General features: G+C 43.9%; 1 protein-coding gene across 6 annotated transcripts in view; it reads left to right on the top strand.

Moving 5' to 3' along the window:
- Nucleotides 1-21,960, top strand: part of DIP2C (disco interacting protein 2 homolog C) — a 420,623-nt gene that overhangs the window by 324,711 nt on the left and 73,952 nt on the right. For all 6 annotated transcript variants that reach the window (XM_044292962.1, XM_044292959.1, XM_044292961.1 and 3 more), the window contains 5 exons: nucleotides 46-182; nucleotides 6,332-6,540; nucleotides 13,008-13,122; nucleotides 13,549-13,750; nucleotides 15,101-15,210. In XM_044292962.1, coding sequence (XP_044148897.1) covers nucleotides 46-182; nucleotides 6,332-6,540; nucleotides 13,008-13,122; nucleotides 13,549-13,750; nucleotides 15,101-15,210 — 773 coding nt within the window. The remainder of the gene's footprint in view (nucleotides 1-45; nucleotides 183-6,331; nucleotides 6,541-13,007; nucleotides 13,123-13,548; nucleotides 13,751-15,100; nucleotides 15,211-21,960) is intronic.

Below are 21,960 nucleotides of genomic sequence, written 5' to 3'. Positions count from 1 at the left end.
TGTAACCATAGATTTAAGCTTCTCTTATGTTTTTATTTATTTCAGCTATTATGTGCTCGGTGAAGCCTGATGGGATTCCACAGCTATGTCGGACGGATGAAATAGGGGAGCTGTGTGTGTGCGCGCTCGCTACAGGCACATCCTATTATGGTCTGTCCGGTATGACCAAGAACACCTTTGAGGTTAGTGGCAGCATTTTATTATAACGGATTAACATTACTTTTTACAGTCATGGATTTCATACTGCCAGGAATTTAGTTGACATTTATTAGATATTGTGTTCCTATGAACATTTCTCTCAATATCAGCGTCTTTTTTATGACGTTCTCAGTACTTGGTGTGATTTTTTTAATAATGAAAGCTTATAATTTTTTACATCACTTAATGTCAATTGCTATATGAAAATTTAATTTGCCACTTGGACCGCGAGTGGTTACATTTCTTAAGCTTGGCACTTATGGGTAATAACGCCAGACTGTAATGACTGTAATAATTCACTGGTATTTTTTTTATATTTCTTTTTGTATTTCCGGTCAGATAAAAAGACATGCATACATTCTCGCAGATCTCCGTTTGTAGAGTACCACATAAAAAATTGGTATCAAGTAGGATTAATCTAGGCCTTGAAATAATACAGTTACTGTAGGATCCCAAAGCAACAAAGTCTATGACTTAAATGGTCACTGTTGTTTTAACAAACTTTGCATGTATCAGTAGTACGGGTGACTACAGTATATGAAATGTTGTAATATATTTTATCAGCTATAAATACCTCTTCTCCCCCCACCGGCTCCTAAACTAACATTTTGAAGAGACAAGACGGGTTGTCACTAGTGTTGAGCGAACTTTTAAGTTCAGCGTCTAAAGTTCGGGTTTGGGTTATCGAAGAATCGCGTAGCAGAATCCTTAACGCGATTTTTCGATAACCCGAACTTTAGACGCCGAACTTAAAACAAAAAGTTTGCTCAACACTACTTGTCACCTCACTAAAGGATCAGATTACATGCTGCCTATAGAACACTATGGTGGGGCAAGGGGTGAGTTGCTAGAGGAAGAAAAAGGTATTTTATCTAGACATATTGCACTGCTTTTTATATTCACTTGTAGTATTGATTTATGCAGTTTGTTTAAATGGCAGTGACCACAATGGCACACGCATCCCGTCTCCGCTCTACAGAATATCATCCCTCAGACTGAAAACTCTGTTGACTTTCATTACGAATAGCTGATATTGTTTTTCAGTGAGTGCAGAGCAAGAATATTCAGTGCCGGGCAAGTCCTCTATAATCTTATTAGAACAAATTTTAGTGAAAAAATCGGCTTCTGAATGTGTATATTGTTCTACACATGCAGTAAATAGAGAAAAATATTTGAGTATTCGTCCCATGAGGGAGGACTCAGTCTGTGCTTTTTATCTAAACAAAGTGAGTGGTAGGTGTCGGCATACACTTGGTAATTTCTAATATCCTCATATTAAAGAGTCATCAATATCTGATTAGTGGGGGTCCAACTCCTGCCGATCAGCTGCCTGAAATGACCACTGCGCTCCCGTGAGCGATGTGTCCTCTTCTTAGGCCGGTGACATCACTGTCCTCGGTCACATGGTCTAGATACAGCTCAGTTCCATTCAAGTCCATTAGGGTTGAACTCCAATACCAAGCAGAGCCGCTATCCAATGTACATCTCTGTGCTTGGTAAGCTGTGAGGAGACAGCAGCAAGAGCACTGTGGCCTCCTCAAACAGCTGGTATGGGGGGTGGGGGTGTCGGGAACTGGATCCCCGCCAATCCGAAGGATAGGCCATCAATATCAAGACCTTCAAGTACTTTACTATGTCAGAGATTGTCCTTGTACTCACGCGTTCCAGTGTGGACCACATTTTAAAATGACCAAGAAACACTTATTTTAGAAGATCATAAAGCATACAAAGTCACAAGAAAGAATGATGAAAACCGTATAGAACAGCCCGCTCAGCTGTTTCTGTAACCCAAACCACCTCTGACTGCTGCCTCCAGCAGATATTCCAAGTTCAGCCATGAATGCTTTAAGCCTTATTCACATGGGAGTGTGGAGTAAATGGGGTCCACTGTTTTCGATACTTCCTGGCGCAATATCACAACCTCGAGTGGTTGGAGACCATTCTTTTTTATTTACATATGGGTGACAACATGTTTCGTAGTTGAAAGACACTCCTTTTATTTAAGTCTGAGATCTGAAAACCGTGGACCCCATTTACTCCACACTCCCTTATTGTGTCCCATCACTCCTCTGGAGGACTGGCAACTCCACAAGTGATGAGCGAACGATACCGGCAGCACCGACCAATATCTCAATACGCGCCTATACTTGCACAACACTAAAAGGTGAGCACAATTATCATTTTTTCTTTAACCAATTGACCAAAAAACTATTGCCCTATGAGCTCCTTTCACTTTTGGACAGTGATTGTGAGCCAAAACCAGGATTGGAGCCTCCACAGACATGAGGTATAAGGGAAAGATCTGCACCAGTTCTGGATTTAGATCTGCTTTTGGTTTTGGCTCATAATCACTGATGGAAATCACTGACCGAACACTGACGTGTGAATGAGGCATTAGAAGGGAATACCGCTTTAAGAGCTCATAGAGATATCCCATGGGAAGAGCTCTACATCACCATGTACTGGACACAATGGGTACTGAATGTCTGTCCTTGCGCCCTCTGACCTCGTGCTTTTCAGAACTCATTCTTTGAGCAGTGTACTTTAGGCAACATATAGGTACAGATGCCCTGCTTAGGATTTTCCTGCAGGTCATTTTCTTGGCTTCCATCACATTTGGATATATAGGCATATTCCAGCATTCCTGCCTTTATATATCTTTGCTTTAGGAAATAATGCTGTGCTGCTCCCCGTAAGTAAAATAATGAAGGTCGTATCATGTCTGCTGGGCAGAAGACTGCAGTCCGCATGCTGAGCGCTCACCACTAAAGGCGTTTGTCTGTAGTGAATGTTAATAATTGAATAGAGTGTTCTTGCTGCGCACTTGGAAGGCAAAACCTGGGAGGATTTGTAAACTCTGTGCGGTATTTTAATGTTACTGCTTTTCTGTAAGCTAATATGAATTCTAATACCGTGAACACAAGAAAATACAATAGAGTAGAGCCAAATAATGTGTCCTAGAGGTCTGGTTATGCAGCTCAGCACAATATACTGCCCCAACATAACCATATACCACAGTGCAGCACAATATACTGCCCCAGCAGAACCAAATACCACAGTGCAGCACAATATACTGCCCCAACATAACCAAATACCACAGTGCAGCACAATATACTGCCCCAGCAGATCCAAATACCACAGTGCAGCACTATATACTGCCCCAACATAACCATATACCACAGTGCAGCACAATATACTGCCCCAACATAACCATATACCACAGTGCGGCACAATATACTGCCCCAACATAACCATATACCATAGTGCGGCACAATATACTGCCCCAACATAACCATATACCACAGTGCGGCACAATATACTGCCCCAACATAACCATATACCACAGTGCGGCACAATATACTGCCCCAACATAACCATATACCATAGTGCAGCACAATATACTGCCCCAACATAACCATATACCACAGTGCAGCACAATATACTGCCCCAGCAGAACCAAATACCACAGTGCAGCACAATATACTGCCCCAGCAGAACCAAATACCACAGTTCAGCACAATATACTGCCCCAACATAACCAAATACCACAGTGCAGCACAATATACCGCCCCAGCAGAACCAAATACCACAGTGCAGCACAATATACCGCCCCAGCAGAACCAAATACCACAGTGCAGCACATTATACCGCCCCAGCAGAACCAAATACCACAGTGCAGCACAATATACTGCCCCAGCAGAACCAAATACCACAGTGCAGCACAATATACCGCCCCAGCAGAACCAAATACCACAGTGCAGCACAATATACCGCCCCAGCAGAACCAAATACCACAGTGCAGCACAATATACCGCCCCAGCAGAACCAAATACCACAGTGCAGCACAATATACCGCCTCAGCAGAACCAAATACCACAGTGCAGCACAATATACCGCCCCAGCAGAGCCAAATACCACAGTGGAGAACAATATACTGCCCCGGCAGAACCAAATACCACAGTGCAGCACAATATACTGCCCCGGCAGAACCAAATACCACAGTGCAGCACAATATACTGCCTCAGCAGAACCAAATACCACAGTGCAGCACAATATACTGCCTCAGCAGAACCATATACCACAGTGCAGCACAATATACTGCCCCAACATAACCATATACCACAGTGCAGCACAATATACTGCCCCAGCAGAACTTTTCAGGATTGTTATGTACCTGGCTGGCCCACTTTACCTTGGCCTACCACTATTTTCCCTGTGGGGTCTATGGCCAGTCCGCCCATGCTTTCTAGGTAACACTCAAATACTCATATGGCTCTAGAAAGCCAAGATACAGGGAGTTGTTCGGCAGAGACCCCTGTGATCTGGTGGTCACTACTTATTAGTGGCTCTGATATCCATAAACCTCAGCCCTGTAGAGCCAACATTATGTTACACTTCCCAGTGTGAGGAACTTGTCATCTCCCCATATGCAAATGAGCAGTTACGTGCAGTGAGGGCAGATCCAAGCCGCTGTGTGCAACCTTGCTCTTCCTCTTCTTCTTGATTGACAGGACCAGATGAAACACTGTGCAGGAACCTGGCCCTGTCAATCATGAAGTAGTGCGAGAGGCTAGCAGAGGAAGCAGGAGAAGCACAAGCAGTGTTGGACTGGGATTTCTTGGGCCCACCAGAGGAAATTATTCTTGGGGCCCAACCCCAATATCATCCATAATGTCTAATAGGTTTTGAATCAACAAAGTAGACCCTAGCAGCAAGTGATTATCTACAAAGGTAGCTCCAAATGAGTTTTTCTCCTGGGCATTGGGGCCCACTATTGCGCCAAAGTCTGAGACCACTGGAGGATCTTCTGGTGGGCTAGTCCTACCCTGAGCATGATTGCACTGATTGCCTTGGCCCTCCCTCTGTGCACTTAACTGCTCATTTGCATATGGATTAAAATAACTTTTTTTCCAGTATGATATAACGGATCTCTAAGTGAAAGCTATCGTTATATTCAGCTGAGATGGTCCTATCCAATTTCCTGATGACAGACCCCTTTAAATATTTCTAAGGATTTTGGTAGAGAGAAATGAATAATTTTGCTCAATTAGAGTGAGAGAAATTTCTGCAACCAATCTGCCTCGCGTGAGCCTATCCTTAGGGTTTATCTACATGGGATGTAAATTGCTGTTGAAAAATCTATGATGAATGTGCAGCAAGATTTCATCCTATCCGTTGCAAAGGTGAAGTTCGGGGTGGAAGTGCACAGCATAATTGGAAATGCTGCAGATTCCAAATCCACTTTAGGTCAGGGGCGACATGGACTTTGCACGGAACGGTGGGTTTGACCGACGGTCTAATGTGTATGGGGGAGCTCTGGACTCTCCCCAGACAAAAGATGTCAGAGGGCGAGAAGTATTGAGGGAAATGAATATTCTCACCCGATTCTTCTGTTCTCCCAGAAGATAAGCCTCCACCAGAGGTGTCTGAGATCAGCTTTCTCCTCTCTTCTTACTAAATGAACCTACACATTGGGCTGAAACAACCGTGTGTGTCTAAGGGAGACGGGAGAGGCATTGTTCTGCAGACAGCTATTGGATGTGGTTTGCAAACAGCTTTGTGATTCAAAGGCAGTCGGAATATATTTGGAGAATCCTTTTGCTTGGTTTGAGCTTTTTCTTTTGTCATTTTAAGAGTATAGGATACATTGATTTCCATTATATTCTATGAACTGGTAATTCTACAGATGTTATCAGGTAAGGGTGCTTTCACACTAGCGTTATTCTTTTCCAGCACTGAGTTCCGTCCTAGGGGCTCAATACTGGAAAAGAACTGATCAGTTTTATCCTAATGCATTCTGAATGGAGAGCAACGGATCAGTTTTTGCGGTCTGCTCATGCTCAAACCGCAAAAAAATCTAAAATAAATAAATAAATGCTGGGTCCGTTTTTCCGGATGACACCGGAGAGACGGATCCATCATTTCAATGCATATGTCAGACGGATCAGGATCTTGATCCGTCTGACAAATGCCATCAGTTTGCATAGGTTTTGATGGATCCGGCAGTTCTGGCGACGGAACTGCCTGTCAAAAAGGTCTGGTCTGGAATTTGAAAATGTGCTACAATATTGTATATCTGTTTGTACAGGGTAAACCATGAGTTTCTAGTCTAACTTACCTATTGTTTTCCTAGGTTTTCCCAATGACCAGCTCAGGAGCACCAATAAGTGAATATCCATTCATAAGGACTGGCCTTCTTGGATTTATCGGACCAGCTGGGCTGGTCTTTGTTGTGGGAAAAATGGACGGCCTGATGGTTGTGAGTGGACGGAGACACAATGCTGATGACATCGTAGCAACGGCACTAGCAGTGGAACCAATGAAATTTGTCTACAGAGGAAGGTTTGTGGAAATGATACAATTTAAAGAGGAGCTGTCACCTCTCCTGACATGTCGTTTTAGTAACTACTTGCATTTCCCATGTAATAATCTGGAACATCTTTTCTTATGGCTGTTTGTTTCTAACCATTCCTTGGTTATTTCTACTAGAAGTTTATGAATGAATTGCCAGCAGCTTGCAGTAAAGGTTTCCAGTTGGGGGGTATCCCTGCACAGTCTGACACCAGCAGCATTGATTGGACAGATTTCGACACAACGCAACTTACACTTGAATATGTTAAATGGATATCTTGTGTATTCTTTTTTTTTTTTGTGTGCATTCATGACAATTGTACTTGTCAAAATTATCTATATGCTTCTTGATGTGCTATTCAAAAAATTGAATAAAAATTGTTTGGAAAAAAAAAAAAATGTTATAGCCACTGAACTATCCAATAAAAGGTTTCTGTATAGGTCCACCTGCCCTTATTTTCTGTCCACCTCACTGAGGTGGTCGCACACGCTCAGTTTAAATTTTTAACTGTCACCAGCCGTATCTTCTGTTAAAAGATGTGGAAGTTACAGGAAAAGAGCTGTAGCAGATAGGGCTCCCCCCCCCAATTCCGAGAAAGGACATGCCCCCCGAGTATCAGGCCTGAAATGAGCAGGATAAATTGAGCAATAAATGTGGAGATCTCTGGATCCATGTGAGGTACAGGGCTGGTTCTAACTGTGTATCGTACATGAGAATCTCTTTCTAACAATGTCTGATTTTCATTTTTTACATCACTCATAGCATAACCCCTTTAATTGAAAAAATTTAGCTACCAACACTATTATCTACTACTGATTCCTGTCCCTGTCTCCATTGCTTCATACCCCATCACCCCTTGCTCCAATATGTCTGCAGTCACCTTGCCTTACTCCAGTTTACCCTCCCATCATATTAGGGTAGATAGAGAACAATTCATGAAAAATAAGCTTTTGTAAATGTTTTTCGGGGTCTGATATCACACCTTAAAATAATTTGTATTCCGGTTAGTCGGCGCGGCTGGTATAATTCCCTTTTGATAGTTAAGCCATTTACAAGCCTTTCACAATACCTTAGAGAAAACTGCAATTGTATGCAAACCATGTCGCCATCATTCTTGTCTTACAGCCTTTTTAGAATTCACATCAAACTCTCAAAGATATAGCCTTGGAGGACATCAATGGCCTCACCGGCTGTATAGCAAGAGCCAATTGTCTGTGATTTCACTATAATGTGATAATGAATTTCTGAACATGTCCCAATAAAAGCTGAAATAGTCTAGGAAATGTCTAAGGCTCTAATGATTAGAGTTGTCATTGCCGCAATAGATTCAATCGTCTTCTGGTTCTTCAAGAAAAACTTTTTAGCTTTGAGGAGAGCTAGGAGCCATTTTGAGAGACTTTAGCGCAGAGGAAGGTCAGATTGGTCAAGAGCCAATGTTCAGAACATCTTTTACTTTTTTTGGAACTAAATTAGGGTTGAAGTCTATTACAGTTCTGCAGGGCCTGCAAGTTGTACCGAGCCAAAAGGCACAGTTGTTTGGACAGGAGCTGTTCTTCCCCCGTAGCATAGTAGTCTTGTGCCGCGCAGAGCGCTCTATGGCGCACACAGAGTTCTCACAGCCCCATGGTGTGGAGCAGCTGTGTACCTCTGTAGAGCCTCCGGCACACATCTCCTATGGATATTAATTGAAGTGCAAAACTAGTGCCACGTAGTGCAAAGCATATGATTCCTCCCCTATCATTTTTGCCACCATAAATGAAATTTTACTGACTTACGGCACCTTCAGACTTACTGAGATTTCAGCTGTGGACATATCCACCACAAAATCGGCATGTCTTACATGGGAATTTTGATCCAGATAATTGGCGCAGATTTCACCTTTCGCAATTCAGTGCATTGCATTAAAAAAGGCTGAAATCTGCTGCAAATCCGTATGAAGGCACCTTATTATATTAGTCAGTCTTCTGCGAAGTAGCTCTCCTCCAGGACGAAGGAAATACTGTCTCTGAAGAGCCATGTATTGCAGGTAGCTCCCCCTGATAGGTGGTATTACAAAGTTTTCCATCCTCCTGGAGGGCCGCTACTTTGCATACTTTTTATCCCACCAGTCATCTCCCTATCCAACTGTTTGCATAACTGTGGTTCACCGGATTAAAACTCAGTTTTTTTTTGTTGATCCCGAATTATGATACCTTTTCCTAATATTTAAATTAGACCTTTGGTGCAATGAGGGCATCACCGTTGCTCTTGTTGCATCCAAGCTTCGCTCCTTTCTGTGGCCAGCAACTCCTTATGATTTGCCACTGCCTGGCCCTGTCAATCAAAGCAGTGAGGGAGGGGCTGACTGCAGAAATGAGAGAAATTTGGGTGCATCAAGAGCAACGGCGATGCCCCTCATTGCACCAAAGGCCTGATTTGCATATTAGGAAAAAAATATAACTCGAGAACAGAGCCTCGAATCAGCAAAATAAAAAGAACATTTTAATCAGATGAACCACAGCTATGTGTCTATGCAAACAATTGGATAGGGAAGTTGCTGGTGACCGATTCCCTTTAAGACTCTCTACAGCATCTTGGCAGTTTAGTCGGTCTTAATAACTTTCCCAGTAGGTCAAGATTAGCAGCGACACATAGCAAGATGAAAACGGGAGATGGATAGGGCTGTCTACCCTCTGTCTTAGTAAATTCCACCATACACCATTCTATCATATGATCCATTTACAGCTCTGCTTTCTGGGCTATAACTCTCTTATATACAGCATGTACATGTGTAAAACTGAGTATTACTGGGCTCAGTGTGAGCCTACAGATGACTGGAAAGTGTGCAATATACCACATTAAAGATATAGAAAGAGACTGAGCAGCTGCCAGATGTGAGCCGCTGTAAATTCTGACCACCTTGTGGAGGAAATTGTTCATTCTGCCTTCCAAGGAGAAGAAGCTTAACATGGGCCGTGTCCGCCACACCTAACATTATAACCAGGATCTTGTTTCGGGGCAGGGTTCCCTAAAAATAGTCTCTTGTCCTGAGAAAATCTTTTCCTTTCTTTTTAAAGGAAGCCTGTTAATGCTGGACGCCGATGACACTGAATGTAGTAGAGCTGAGTTTGCGATTTAGAATTATTGGTGGTTTTATATAGCATTACACGTAACCTCACATATGTATCACAAGTTGTAAAAAGTGCAATCCTAAATTCATGGCATATCTAGCCTTACGTTATCTGTTCTCACACTGATTTAGATGCAGCAGTGCTGAGTTTGCAATTCAAACGGGTACGCTGGTTTTAAATATAACACTCATTATTAAGATGTGTGCATATAACATATATGTGTGTGTAATACATATGTTGCACATGAAGGTTCACATTCAATGACTGCAAGCAGTGATTTTGAAAACTATAAGCAGTTGAAGAATAATCTCTGTTACGACCTCTTTTGCAGGCAGAATTTGGTGTAGATTCTGCGCGAAAAAGGCCGCTTGATGGACCCACGGAAACCGCCTCCCCTTGTTTTCAGTGGGAAGCCACGGTTTATGGCCGCAACCACACGATGAATAAACCCTGACGGCAGCGTGGCCTTCCATTTAAAACGATGGGAGGTGGTTTCTGCGCAGTCGCCCGGCAGCTTTTTTTCCCCCATGGAATCCACACCAAGTTCTGCCTGCAAAACGTGCAAAAGAGTTGTCTGCATCCTGATAATGATGACGTGGGGTCACCTGCAGTTCTGTCTAAAATCGGAAGACATGACATCAATATGAGCACAATCTCTGCTCTGCTACATCTAATTCTCTGCTCACCTCTCTGTCTAGCCAGATCCCTGCGGCATGCGCATGGTTTGTCCTTTGTCCGAGGTTATGTAATAATTCCAATTACCTGTCTGAGCTTTGGATTTCCGGCCAGCCTTGTCCCTGTGTATTAAGTATATGGGGGGGGCTCACAGCCTGTTAATGACATGGTGTACGGTTTATGGTCATTACACAAACACGACATAAACTGAATTGCTGCGATTCTGGGTGGAGAAATGATGAGATTTCCTGAGCGCTGTTGACAGCTGCAGGCTTTACCCAGCTGATAATTACCAGAGAAATCTCATCCCGGCCAGTGTCTGTCATGTTCAGGCTACGTGCTGCGGCCATGTCTGAAATCTTCCCATACAGATGTGTCCCCCGTTTCTCTGCTCTCTTGTGGTTACAAGATATTATATTTATATTAATCCAATGAAATGTGGATTGATGCTGCTGTGTCCTTGCACGGATCCAGTATATTTGTCATAAATTGGCGTATGGACGTCAAACTCTGAGGACTCCCCTCCGTGACCCAAAGTGGTGAGCCGCTAACATACATACAGCGTCTATTATTTTTGCCAACCCAGTCCATCCATGTATTATACGGATAGCCATTCTGATATATAATACTACCCTCCCTCCAGTAATAATAGCAGGTTTCAGAAGAACTCAAAATCTCAACTTTAAAATATGACGGCGATATTATCCAGGAATTTATAACTGACCACCTAGCGCGGTTTCGCATTGGCATTAGTGAATTCCAATTATAGGTTCCTTTATAATGGGATATAACAGAATTCTTGGAGGGAATGCAAAACCGAAGCCTTTAAGAGACATTCCATTTTGCTCCGTCCTAATACATGTCTATGGGGAAAAATAAGGGTGACGTAAAAAATAGTCCTGTCAACAGAGAATACATCTCCTGATCAGGACCCTCACCTATTAGACAGAGCAGAGAACTGCCACAAAGGATGTTCTACTGCACCAGGCATAGCAGTGCATTGCACAGGGATCTCATTCATTTCAATGGACTCTGTAATGCTTAACCGCTTAGTGACTGTGAATGCGCCATTTTACAGCAATCACTAAGTAAGTAGCTTTATTTCAGCTTTTAATGGCGCTGCCTTAGTATCCTTGCATGGGTGTCCCATGGCAAATATTGTGGGGCCTGACTGGGCTAGGAGGGAAAAAAAGGAAATATCATTGTGATATGAGGTCTATCCTGGACTTCTCGTGGGATGTAGACATGTTGATTGGCATAATTGCATTTTCTACATCACCTCCAACATGGCAGATCAACTTGTCAGCAGATATCTGCATAGGTGGACATCTTTCACGCTCAATAATGTCACAAACTGCATCGATGGTCAGCAGAAAATGGTGTCAATCTTTTCGGCTCTCAAAAAACTTTGTATGGTCCCATAATAGTAACACCTGATCAATGGGTTTTTACTTCTCCTGCTCCGTCTCGACTGCCATAATAGAGAAAGATGACTTGAAATAAATCATACCAATGACTATTGTGATTATAGTCATCCTTAATATAGTACATAGTACAATGCATCTTACGGGAATATTTTATTATGGTCGCCAGTAACCTGTTTGAGAATGTGAGCAGGACGGGTTGCAGAGCTGCGGAGTGTAGGGGGGACCTCACTACATACTATGCTCTGGCAGTTGCATATATTAAATGTTGCTCAGTTTTCCTGTTAGGCTGCTCAGCCCTAATGGCATATCATAGGCAGGATCACACCATTATCAACTCTTGTAGACCAGTGTAGTGAAGCCCCACCATCTCACCCTCCCTAGGCAGCTCTGTAAGTGGAGGCAACTAGCCCTGCTCACATTCTAGGACAGGTTGCTTGCCGCCATTTTAAATCATTCCTGGAGAACCCCTGTAACAGGGTTGTCCAATGATGGCCTATAAAAATGATGGACCATCACAGTGTGATTGGCAGGGATCTGACACATCTCCACATCCCAATCGATCAGCTATTTGACAGCTCCATCCATTATATAGTGGACGGAGCTAGTTACTGCATAACTGCTCCTATCCACTTAAATGGGAGCAGCACTGCAGTACCCCGCTTTGTCCAGTGCACAATGAACGGCGCTGTGTAAATCCAGCACTGGAGCTACTGCGGAACAGCTGATCGGCGGGATGCAGGGTGTCGGATATTGATGGCCTATTCTGTGGATAGGTCATTACTTGTAATATAGTTTGTAAGGCTGAAAAAGACATATGTCCATCCAGCTCAGCTTGTAAAATCCTGGACAGCTCCTTTAAGACTATTTTACATTTTCCAAAGTTCCAAGAGAAGGTATTAATAAGATGTTGGGTATAGATAACTGAGACTTTCCCTTTGCAGTGTTAGTACACGAGCCTGCATGATGTAGACTACTAGAATATATGGCAGGGCTGGCCAACCTGAGGCTCTCCAGCTGTTGCAAAACTACAACTCCCAGCATGCCTAGACTGCTTACAGCTACCAGTCTACAGCAGGGCATGGTGGGAATTGTAGTTTTACAACAGCTGGAGAGCCACAGGTTGGCCAGCCCTGATATATGGCATGGTTACCGCTTCCACCGTTCCTGTAGGTTGTTTTGTAGCTTAGTTCCCCTTGTAAGTGTCTTAGACATTGTATAACTGTGGTGTGCATTGTCTTTGTGCAGGATAGCCGTCTTTTCTGTGAATGTCCTGCACGATGAGAGGATAGTTATTGTTGCGGAGCAGAGGCCGGACTCCACAGAGGAGGACAGCTTCCAGTGGATGAGCAGAGTTCTTCAGGTGAGACAAACTAGTGGAAAGCGATGAAGGAAGCTTTCTTAACTTTGTAAGTAGTAAAAGTGAAAATTCAGAGGACTGCCTTATCACTTTGTCTTGAATCAATGGATTCAGAAACAGTCAAGCATATGAGGTCCATTCTTGTCACCCTAAAACAAGTCACATGCAAAACCCATGTACCAGTACTGATGCGGTGACCTTACTTTATTTAGGGTGTGGGGTACTGGTCCATCCTGCCTGGCAACTTGATAAGAGGCCCGGCCTATAAGAACATACAGTATATACACATCATGGTTTTACTACATAATTTTATGCTGGCATAACTCGCCTTTGTTGTCAGACATCATCAGTTGGTCTGGATATGACCGCCATTAACATGAAGGCTTGCATACATGGTAACGGCTTCTACTGTTCTTGTGTTTCCTGTAGGCAATTGATAGTATACATCAAGTTGGAGTCTACTGTCTAGCTCTAGTACCAGCAAACACACTTCCCAAAACCCCTTTAGGTGGCATTCACCTGTCGGAGACCAAGCAACTGTTCCTCGAGGGGTCACTCCATCCGTGCAATGTGCTCATGTGTCCTCACACGTGTGTGACGAACCTTCCTAAACCAAGACAGAAACAGCCAGGTAAGATCATCTTGGTTCTATAGTACACCATTATGTTACCTTTTGTGAAGTAGAGGTTGAGAATAGATGTTAGAAGTTGGCCCCCATGTGTTGGTCTCAGAGAGAGCGGATTCCCATAAAATTTTCATGAGCAATATGGACTTATTTTAGCAGAGTTGTTTTTTTTTTTTTTTTTTTTTATATCTGAATAGATAAAGAACGAAAAGCTAAATTTGTGACTGGCAGGGTCTGCTGACGGACATAGGCAGGGTCTGCTGACAGACATATGGTCTGCTGACGGACGTGGGCAGGGTCTGCTGACGGGCATGGGCAGGGTCTGCTGACGGGCGTGGGCAGGGTCTGCTGACGGGCGTGGGCAGGGTCTGCTGACGGGCATGGGCAGGGTCTGCTGACGGGCATAGAGTATGCTTTTAATCACTATAGTACTGAGAAAATGAACTTTAAATCCCACAGGCGCCACTTGTGCAAATGCACTGGAAGTGCAGAAGTGGCGAGCTTCCAGGGTGCAGTACGTCAGGAGCAGTGTTTGAGCCACAGCCATTTCTCTCTGCTGTGAGTAACAGATGTAGTGTCCGGCCAGGAGACCGCTTCAGCTGTCACTCGCAGCATATGGGAGGGAGAGGGGCTGTGGTGCGGCCCATACACCTAAAACCCTGCAGCCTGCTGGCCCGCCCCCAATACGCTTTCAAGAGCAGCACCCGCTATATCTGTCAGCAGGGTCAGACTGGCCCACAAGAGTACTAGAGGATCCTCCGATGGGCCCAGGCTCTGGATGGACCTTTGAACTCCAAAAAAAAAACTTTGGAGCTGCCTTTAGAGATAATAACTTGCCACTAGGATCTATTTCTTTTATTCAAAACCTATTATATTATTGATGATATTGGGATTGGGCCCTCAGAAGAACTCCCTCTGGTAGGCCCAAGGCGCTCCAGCTCGACACTGTTGATGCAAAACTGCTGACAAACTCCATTTAGACTCATTAATAAAGCAGTATCCATAAGGCCTCGTTCACACTTCAGTGTTTGGTCAGTGATTTCCATCAGTGATTTGTGAGCCAAAACCAGAAGTGGAGCCTCCACAGACATGAGGTAGAAGGGAAAGATCTGCTCCTGTTCTGTGTTTAAAGTTGCACCTGGTTTTGGCTCACAAATCACTGATGGAAATCACTGACCAAACACTGAAGTGTGAACGAGGCCTAAGTGCTAAAGCTCCGTCTAGTGGCAGATTTTTCTGATTAATACTATGGGGGAAATGTAATAAGACTTGCATTTCATATGTACATTTTTGTCTAAACTTTCTATTAAAGTTCCCTTCCATTAAACTTAAATGCATCCTATTTTGTCTGTGTAGAAATTGGCCCTGCCTCTGTGATGGTGGGGAACCTGGTCTCTGGTAAGAGGATCGCACAGGCCAGTGGAAGGGATCTGGGACAGCTAGAAGACAATGATCAGGCCAGGAAGGTAAGTGATGTTCAGTGCTGGGATAGACTTACCTATAAATACTCTGTAACCATCAGAATTGTAGTCTTTGAGATGTTGTTTTTAGAGCCAGAAGTGTCTTTGGTCTCGTGACTGATGACATACAGCATGTGGATTATTGTCGGAGTCTAGTCTTGTTATGAATGTCTGTAGATGTAGGGTTGTTCTTTGGGATCTAGAGGAAAAGTAGAGGACCGTTTACATAGAAAAAAGTAGAGGACCGTTTTTCCCATTTAAGTTCCGTTTTTTGCGCTCCATATACGGAACCATTCATTTCAATGGATCCGCAAAAAAACGGAAGGTACTCCGTATGCCTTCCGTTTCTGTATTTCCGTTTTTTTCTTTTCCGTTCAAAGATAGAACATGTCCTATTATTGTCCGCATAACAGACAAGGATAGTACTGTTCTATCAGGGGCCAGCTGTTCCGTTCCGCAAAAAATTTTATTGCACACGGACGTCGTCTGTATTTTTTGCGGATCCGTTTTTTGCGGACTGCAAAATACAGAAAAAGCCATACGGTCGTGTGCAAGAGGCCTTACTGTACTTTTCAGGGCTTACTTGAGGTGACAGATTCCCTCCTGGAAATCCCCTTTAAGCTATTCCCCATGGCTTTACACTTAAAGTTATAACGTCCTCATGAAATGACGATGATCTGCCGTTTGCTTGCTAGTACAGTGCTAAGAATCCTGTTGCCCCTTCCCGGAGTAATGCAGAGTGACATTGTAATTTAGATTTGGAAAGAATGCGCAGGTTGCTTTATGACCTATGGATTGTAGACGACCACATCATTTTATAAATGTGTTAGTATCGATCCGGGAGAAATAAATAACAATAACTAGATACAGACTCCAGAGAAAATTAATTTCTCGGATTGCTCTGAATGTCAGGATGCTCTGACTCCTTGTTAGCTTAGATTAACCCGTGTGTGCCTGTGTCAGGAGGGAAGCAATAACTGAGAACAGCTTTTACATGTAGTATTAACCTCATCTCTACGGATCATTTTTTTTTCACCATTCTTTGGTCCATCATTGAAAAAGTCTTGGACTTTTTGCACTCGCACATAATTTTTGTGCACAATTGTGCATTTTTACACCACTCACTCCAGTTTTGGACGTGGGTGTGGTTACCTATGGTAATGAGCTTCCCTCCAGATTTATTGGTTGCTATGACGCCGTGCGCTTTATGCCGCCGCTGCACTACAGTAATACACTTGTATGATCTATACCAGTGTATTACTGTAGTGCAGCAGCGGCATAAAGCGCACGGTGTCATAGCAACCAATGACGCCGTGCGCTCCTGCTGTCAGCAGGATGCCAGGCCGGGATACCACGGACCGCTCACGACCGTGTGCAATTGATCAAGTAACATGAGACATTTGATAATGTACTCCAACGTAGACTCAAGCAAAACTGACTTCAGATTTTCCCCACATGATGAATTCCCCCCAAAGTGTTACTATGTATGCAAAATGGAATGTGTTAATATCTCCTGTAGAAATCTATGTTAGCTTAGTTTAAAAGGGCAGTAATACAGGCAAAGAGCCAAATGGATTTACTGAACCAAATATAGAACTCTACAGTACAATATGTATTATTTATACACTTATATAGCACTACTATATTCCACAGCGCTTTACAGACATTAGCATCACACTGTCACCAACGGGGCTCACAATCCAAGTTCCCAGTATGTTCTCAGTAGGTCTTTGGTATGTGGGAGGAGACTGGAGTACCCGGAGGAAACCCACACAAACACGGGGAGAACATACAAACTCCATGCAGATGTTGCTCTTGGTCGGATTCGAACCTAGGACCCCAGTGCTGCAAGGCACCAGGGCTAATCAGTGAGCCACCGTGCTGCCCAGTAGCAGAATTGTGGGTTTTAATGTGACCGATTAAAAACGGCCTTGAAGGGGTTGTTTCATCATAGACAATGGGGGCATATTACTCGAGAACAGAGCCCCACAAGGTGGCTCCCCATAGAAGCGAATGGGAGCGCACCGCGCATGACCCGCAACCACTATGATTCACTTCTGTGAGCTCGACGGAAATAGCCGAGCCAGGGCTCTGCTATTTTCGCCAGCCTCATAGAAAATGAATGGAGGGCGGCTGCGCATGCCACTTTTGGGGCTCCGTTCTCCATATAGGTGCCGGTCCCAGCAATATGCCTTAGGTATATGCCCCCATTGTCTGTCATGAGACAACCCCTTTAAAGGCTATGAACACCATTTTTTTTTATTATTGCATTAATACTCATTAGTACTCATTGTAAGTTGGTCTTTATTAAAAATGTTGAGCCCTTTTCTCTGTACAGCCTCGAGTTTCACCAATAGCAGGCTCTGTGTTTTTACTGTTCCATCAGGCAGCTCAGCTGATGGCTTCTTATCTCTGACCTTATAAACCAGGGGTAGACAACATCTGTTGCGAAATCACAACTCCCAGCATGCATAATTGCTCTGCTCTTGTCAGAATTCCCATAGAAACGAATAGAGCATGCTGGGAACTGTAGTTTCACAACAGCTGGAGTGCCGAAGGTTGCCGATACCTGTTATAACCATCATTTTAGCTCAGTTCTTACTGCTAAGAATGTAGCTTAAATAAATGTTTTTAGCTTTTAGTAATTTAGACATAAGGGCAATTAGATGACTGACAAAGTGAAAGTATGATTCTCACAGCTAGTTAGAATCTAACCTTTTATGACAAAACTGCTGAATATTTTTAAGAAAGACCAATAAAAAAAATCTTTTTAAGCCCAAAATGAGTAAAATGCAGAAGGTGTACATAGCCTTTAAACGGTTATTTTGTTTCTTTAAAATTCATGATCTGTCCTTAAGATGGACCATCAATATTAGATTGTGGGGGTCTGACTCTTGGCATCCCATTCTATCAGTTGTTTGAAGAGACCAGTGCTCTCCCCTTCAGTGTTCTTACTGCTCCATACAACACATTGTAATACCAGGCATAGCCACTGCTAAGTGTGGCGCTGTGCCTGGGAAACAGTGGAGAGGGCTTGGAGCTCCACAACACATCTGATCAGCAGGGATGCTAAGAATCTCTCCTCCGGCAATCTAATATTGATGGCCTATCCTAAGCTGGTAATGAAATGTATATGAATGGAAGTGGAGATGTGTAACACTACTCTGAGGTCTCTGATACACATTTAGTGAACCTGCTGTAGATTAGACTCTTCTTTTCAAGAATCACAATTTACTGACGTTTACACGTATATGACTTTATACCATTTTCTAGAACAAGATGTATATATTATATTCTTTATACATCCACGTATACATAATGTGCACGGATGGTATATTTCAGGCTCTTTTCACACTGCGTCTAAATAATGCGTTTACCGTATGGGCCGGGAAAGATTCTGGTACGTCCCTTAAACTAAAAAGACAGGGTGGCATTAGCAGGAGGTGCTCAAACCCACATGCAGTCGTGCATATATACAGGGGAGCAAATCCTGCACTTGTGGCCCATTGCTAATGGCGATCACCAGCAAAATGCATACGGTGGAGGATGCCCGCGGCGAACCACAAGTACCACAATAGACATCTCACACAAGGTAGCAAGTGCGGATGTAATAATCAATATAACAATATAACAAAACAATAGCAAAGACAGGTGCACTTTGCAGTCTCACTAAACCCTCGAACTGATTTTAAAATTGAGAGATTAGTCAACATGTCCTACGGTGTAGAACATGTCTAAGCCCGGGCACCACGCCAAGGTTTCTCAAGTAGCCCGGGACCTAACACTCTACTACCTGAGCCGTATGGGCAATACCAGGAGCCAGTGGGCAAATTACAGGAGCATGAGGCTGACTCACAAACAGCTCACCAGTTACCTCCAGTATGTAGCCATGCTTGTATGCCCACTGGCGTGGTGCCCGGGCTTAGACATGTTCTACACCGTAGGACATGTTGACTAATCTCTAAATTTTAAAATCAGTTTGAGGGTTTAGTGAGACTGCAGAGTGCACCTGTCTTCACATTAACCACCTCCGGACCGCCTAACGCAGATGTGCGTTCCGGGGGTGGCAGCCCTGCGCAGAATCACGCATATATGCGTCATCTCGCGAGGGCCGGGATTTCCTGTGAACGCGCGCACAGGAACGGAAGGTAAGCGAGTGTATCTCTAGCGTGCCAGCAGCAGATTTTTTTAACCCCTAACAGGTATATTAGACGCTGTTTTGATAACAGCGTCTAATATACCTGCTACCCGGTCCTCTGGTGGTCCCTTTTGTTAGGATCGACCACCAGAGGACACAGGTAGCTGTGTAAAGTAGCACCAAACACCACACTACACTACACCCCCCCCCCCTGTCACTTATTAACCCTTTATGAACCACTGATCACCCCATATAGACTCCCTAATCACCCCCCTGTCATTGATCACCCCCCTGTAAGGATCCATTCAGACGTCCGTATGATTTTTACGGATCCACGGATACATGGATCGGATCCGCAAAACGCATACGGACGTCTGAATGGAGCCTAAGGCCCCCTGCACACGATCAGGATTGCGTGCGGATTTTACGTGCGGATTTGCGTGCGGAAAATCCGCACCGTAGGTCATGTACATTGTATTCTATGAGAATTTGAAATTCTCAATGCACACAATGCAGATTTTTTCCGCGCGGATTTTGACCTGCGGTACGGATTTTAAAATCCGCGACATGTCAATTAATTTTTTTTTTCCTAACCGGATTTTCCTTATTCACTTAGTGAAATCCGCATGCGGAAAATCCGCACCAAATCCGCACACAAATCCGCACGCAAATCCGCACCAATTAATGCGGATTGACCGCACGGATTTGCCTGTGAACACCTGCGGATTTCAGTGCGGATTCTCCGCACATGAATCCGGAACGTGTGCATGTACCCTTACAGGGGGTTGATCAATGACAAGTGGGTGATCACGCATATAGACTTCCTGATCACTTCCCTGTCATTGATCACCCCTCTGTCATTGATCACCCCCCTGTAAGGCTCCATTCAGACATCCGCATGATTTTTACGGATTCACTGATACATGGATCGGATCCGCAAAACACATGCGGACCTCTGAATGGAGCCTTACAGGGGGGTGATCAATGACAAGGGGGTGATCACGCATATAGACTTCCTGATCACTTCCCTGTCATTGAAGCCTTACAGGGGGGTGATCAGGGAGTCTATATGGGTGATCACCCCTCTGTCATTGATCACCCCTCCCCTGTAAGGCTCCATTCAGACGTCCGCATGTGTTTTGTGGATCCGTAAAAGATCATACGGACGTCTAAATGGAGCCTTACAGGGGGGTGATCAATGACAGGGGGTGATCAGGGAGTGTATATGGGTGATCACCCCTCTGTCATTGATCACCCCCCCTGTAAGGCTCCATTCAGACGTCCGCATGTGTTTTGCGGATCCGATCCATGTATCCGTAGATCCGTAAAAAATCATATGGACGTCTGAATGGAGCCTTACAGAGGGGTGATCAATGACAGGGGGGTGATCACCCCATATAGACTCCCTGATCACCCCCCTGTCATTGATCACCCCCTGTAAGGCTCCATTCAGACATTTTTTTGGGCACAAGTTAGCGGAAATTTTTTGTTTGTTTTTGTTTTTGTTTTTTCTTACCAAGTCTCATATTCCACTAACTTGTGTCAAAAAATAAAATCTCACATGAACTCGCCATACCCCTCACGGAATCCAAATGCGTAAACATTTTTAGACATTTATATTCCAGACTTCTTCTCACGCTTTAGGGCCCCTAAAATGCCAGGGCAGTATAAATACCCCACATGTGACCCATTTAGGAAAGAAGACACCCCAAGGTATTCCGTGAGGGGCATATTGAGTCCATGAAAGATTGAAATTTTTGTCCCAAGTTAGCGGAAAGGGAGACTGTGAGAAAATACAAAAAAAATCAATTTCCGCTAACTTGTGCCAAAAAAACTCGCCATGCCCCTCACGGAATACCTTGGGGTGTCTTCTTTCCAAAATGGGGTCACATGTGGGGTATTTATACTGCCCTGGCATGTTAGGGGCCCTAAAGCGTGAGAAGAAGTCTGGGATCCAAATGTCTAAAAATGCCCTCCTAAAAGGAATTTGGGCACCTTTGCGCATCTAGGCTGCAAAAAAGTGTCACACATCTGGTATCGCCGTACTCAGGAGAAGTTGGGCAATGTGTTTTGGGGTGTCATTTTACATATACCCATGCTGGGTGAGAAAAATATCTTGGTCAAATGCCAACTTTGTATAAAAAAATTGTAAAAGTTGTCTTTTGCCAAGATATTTCTCTCACCCAGCATGGGTATATGTAAAATGACACCCCAAAACACATTCCCCAACTTCTCCTGAGTACGGCGATACCAGATGTGTGACACTTTTTTGCAGCCAAGGTGGGCAAAGGGGCACATATTCCAAAGGACACCTTTCTGATTTCGCAGGCCATTTTTTACACATTTTGATTGCAAAGTTCTTCTCACACATTTGGGCCCCTAAATTGCCAGGGCAGTATAACTACCCCACAAGTGACCCCATTTTGGAAAGAAGACACCCCAAGGTATTTCGTGAGGGGCATGGCGAGTTCCTAGAATTTTTTATTTTTTGTCGCAAGTTATTGGAATATGAGACTTTGTAAGAAAAAAAAAAAAATCCTCATTTTCCGCTAACTTGTGACAAAAAATAAAAAGTTCTATGAACTCACTATGCCCATCACCGAATACCTTAGGGTGTC

This window comes from Bufo gargarizans, chromosome 5 (genome assembly GCF_014858855.1).
Source record: "Bufo gargarizans isolate SCDJY-AF-19 chromosome 5, ASM1485885v1, whole genome shotgun sequence".
Classification (NCBI taxonomy): domain Eukaryota; kingdom Metazoa; phylum Chordata; class Amphibia; order Anura; family Bufonidae; genus Bufo; species Bufo gargarizans.
The sequence above is the reverse complement of the archived record's forward strand: the minus strand, read 5'-3'. Positions and strand labels throughout refer to the sequence as shown.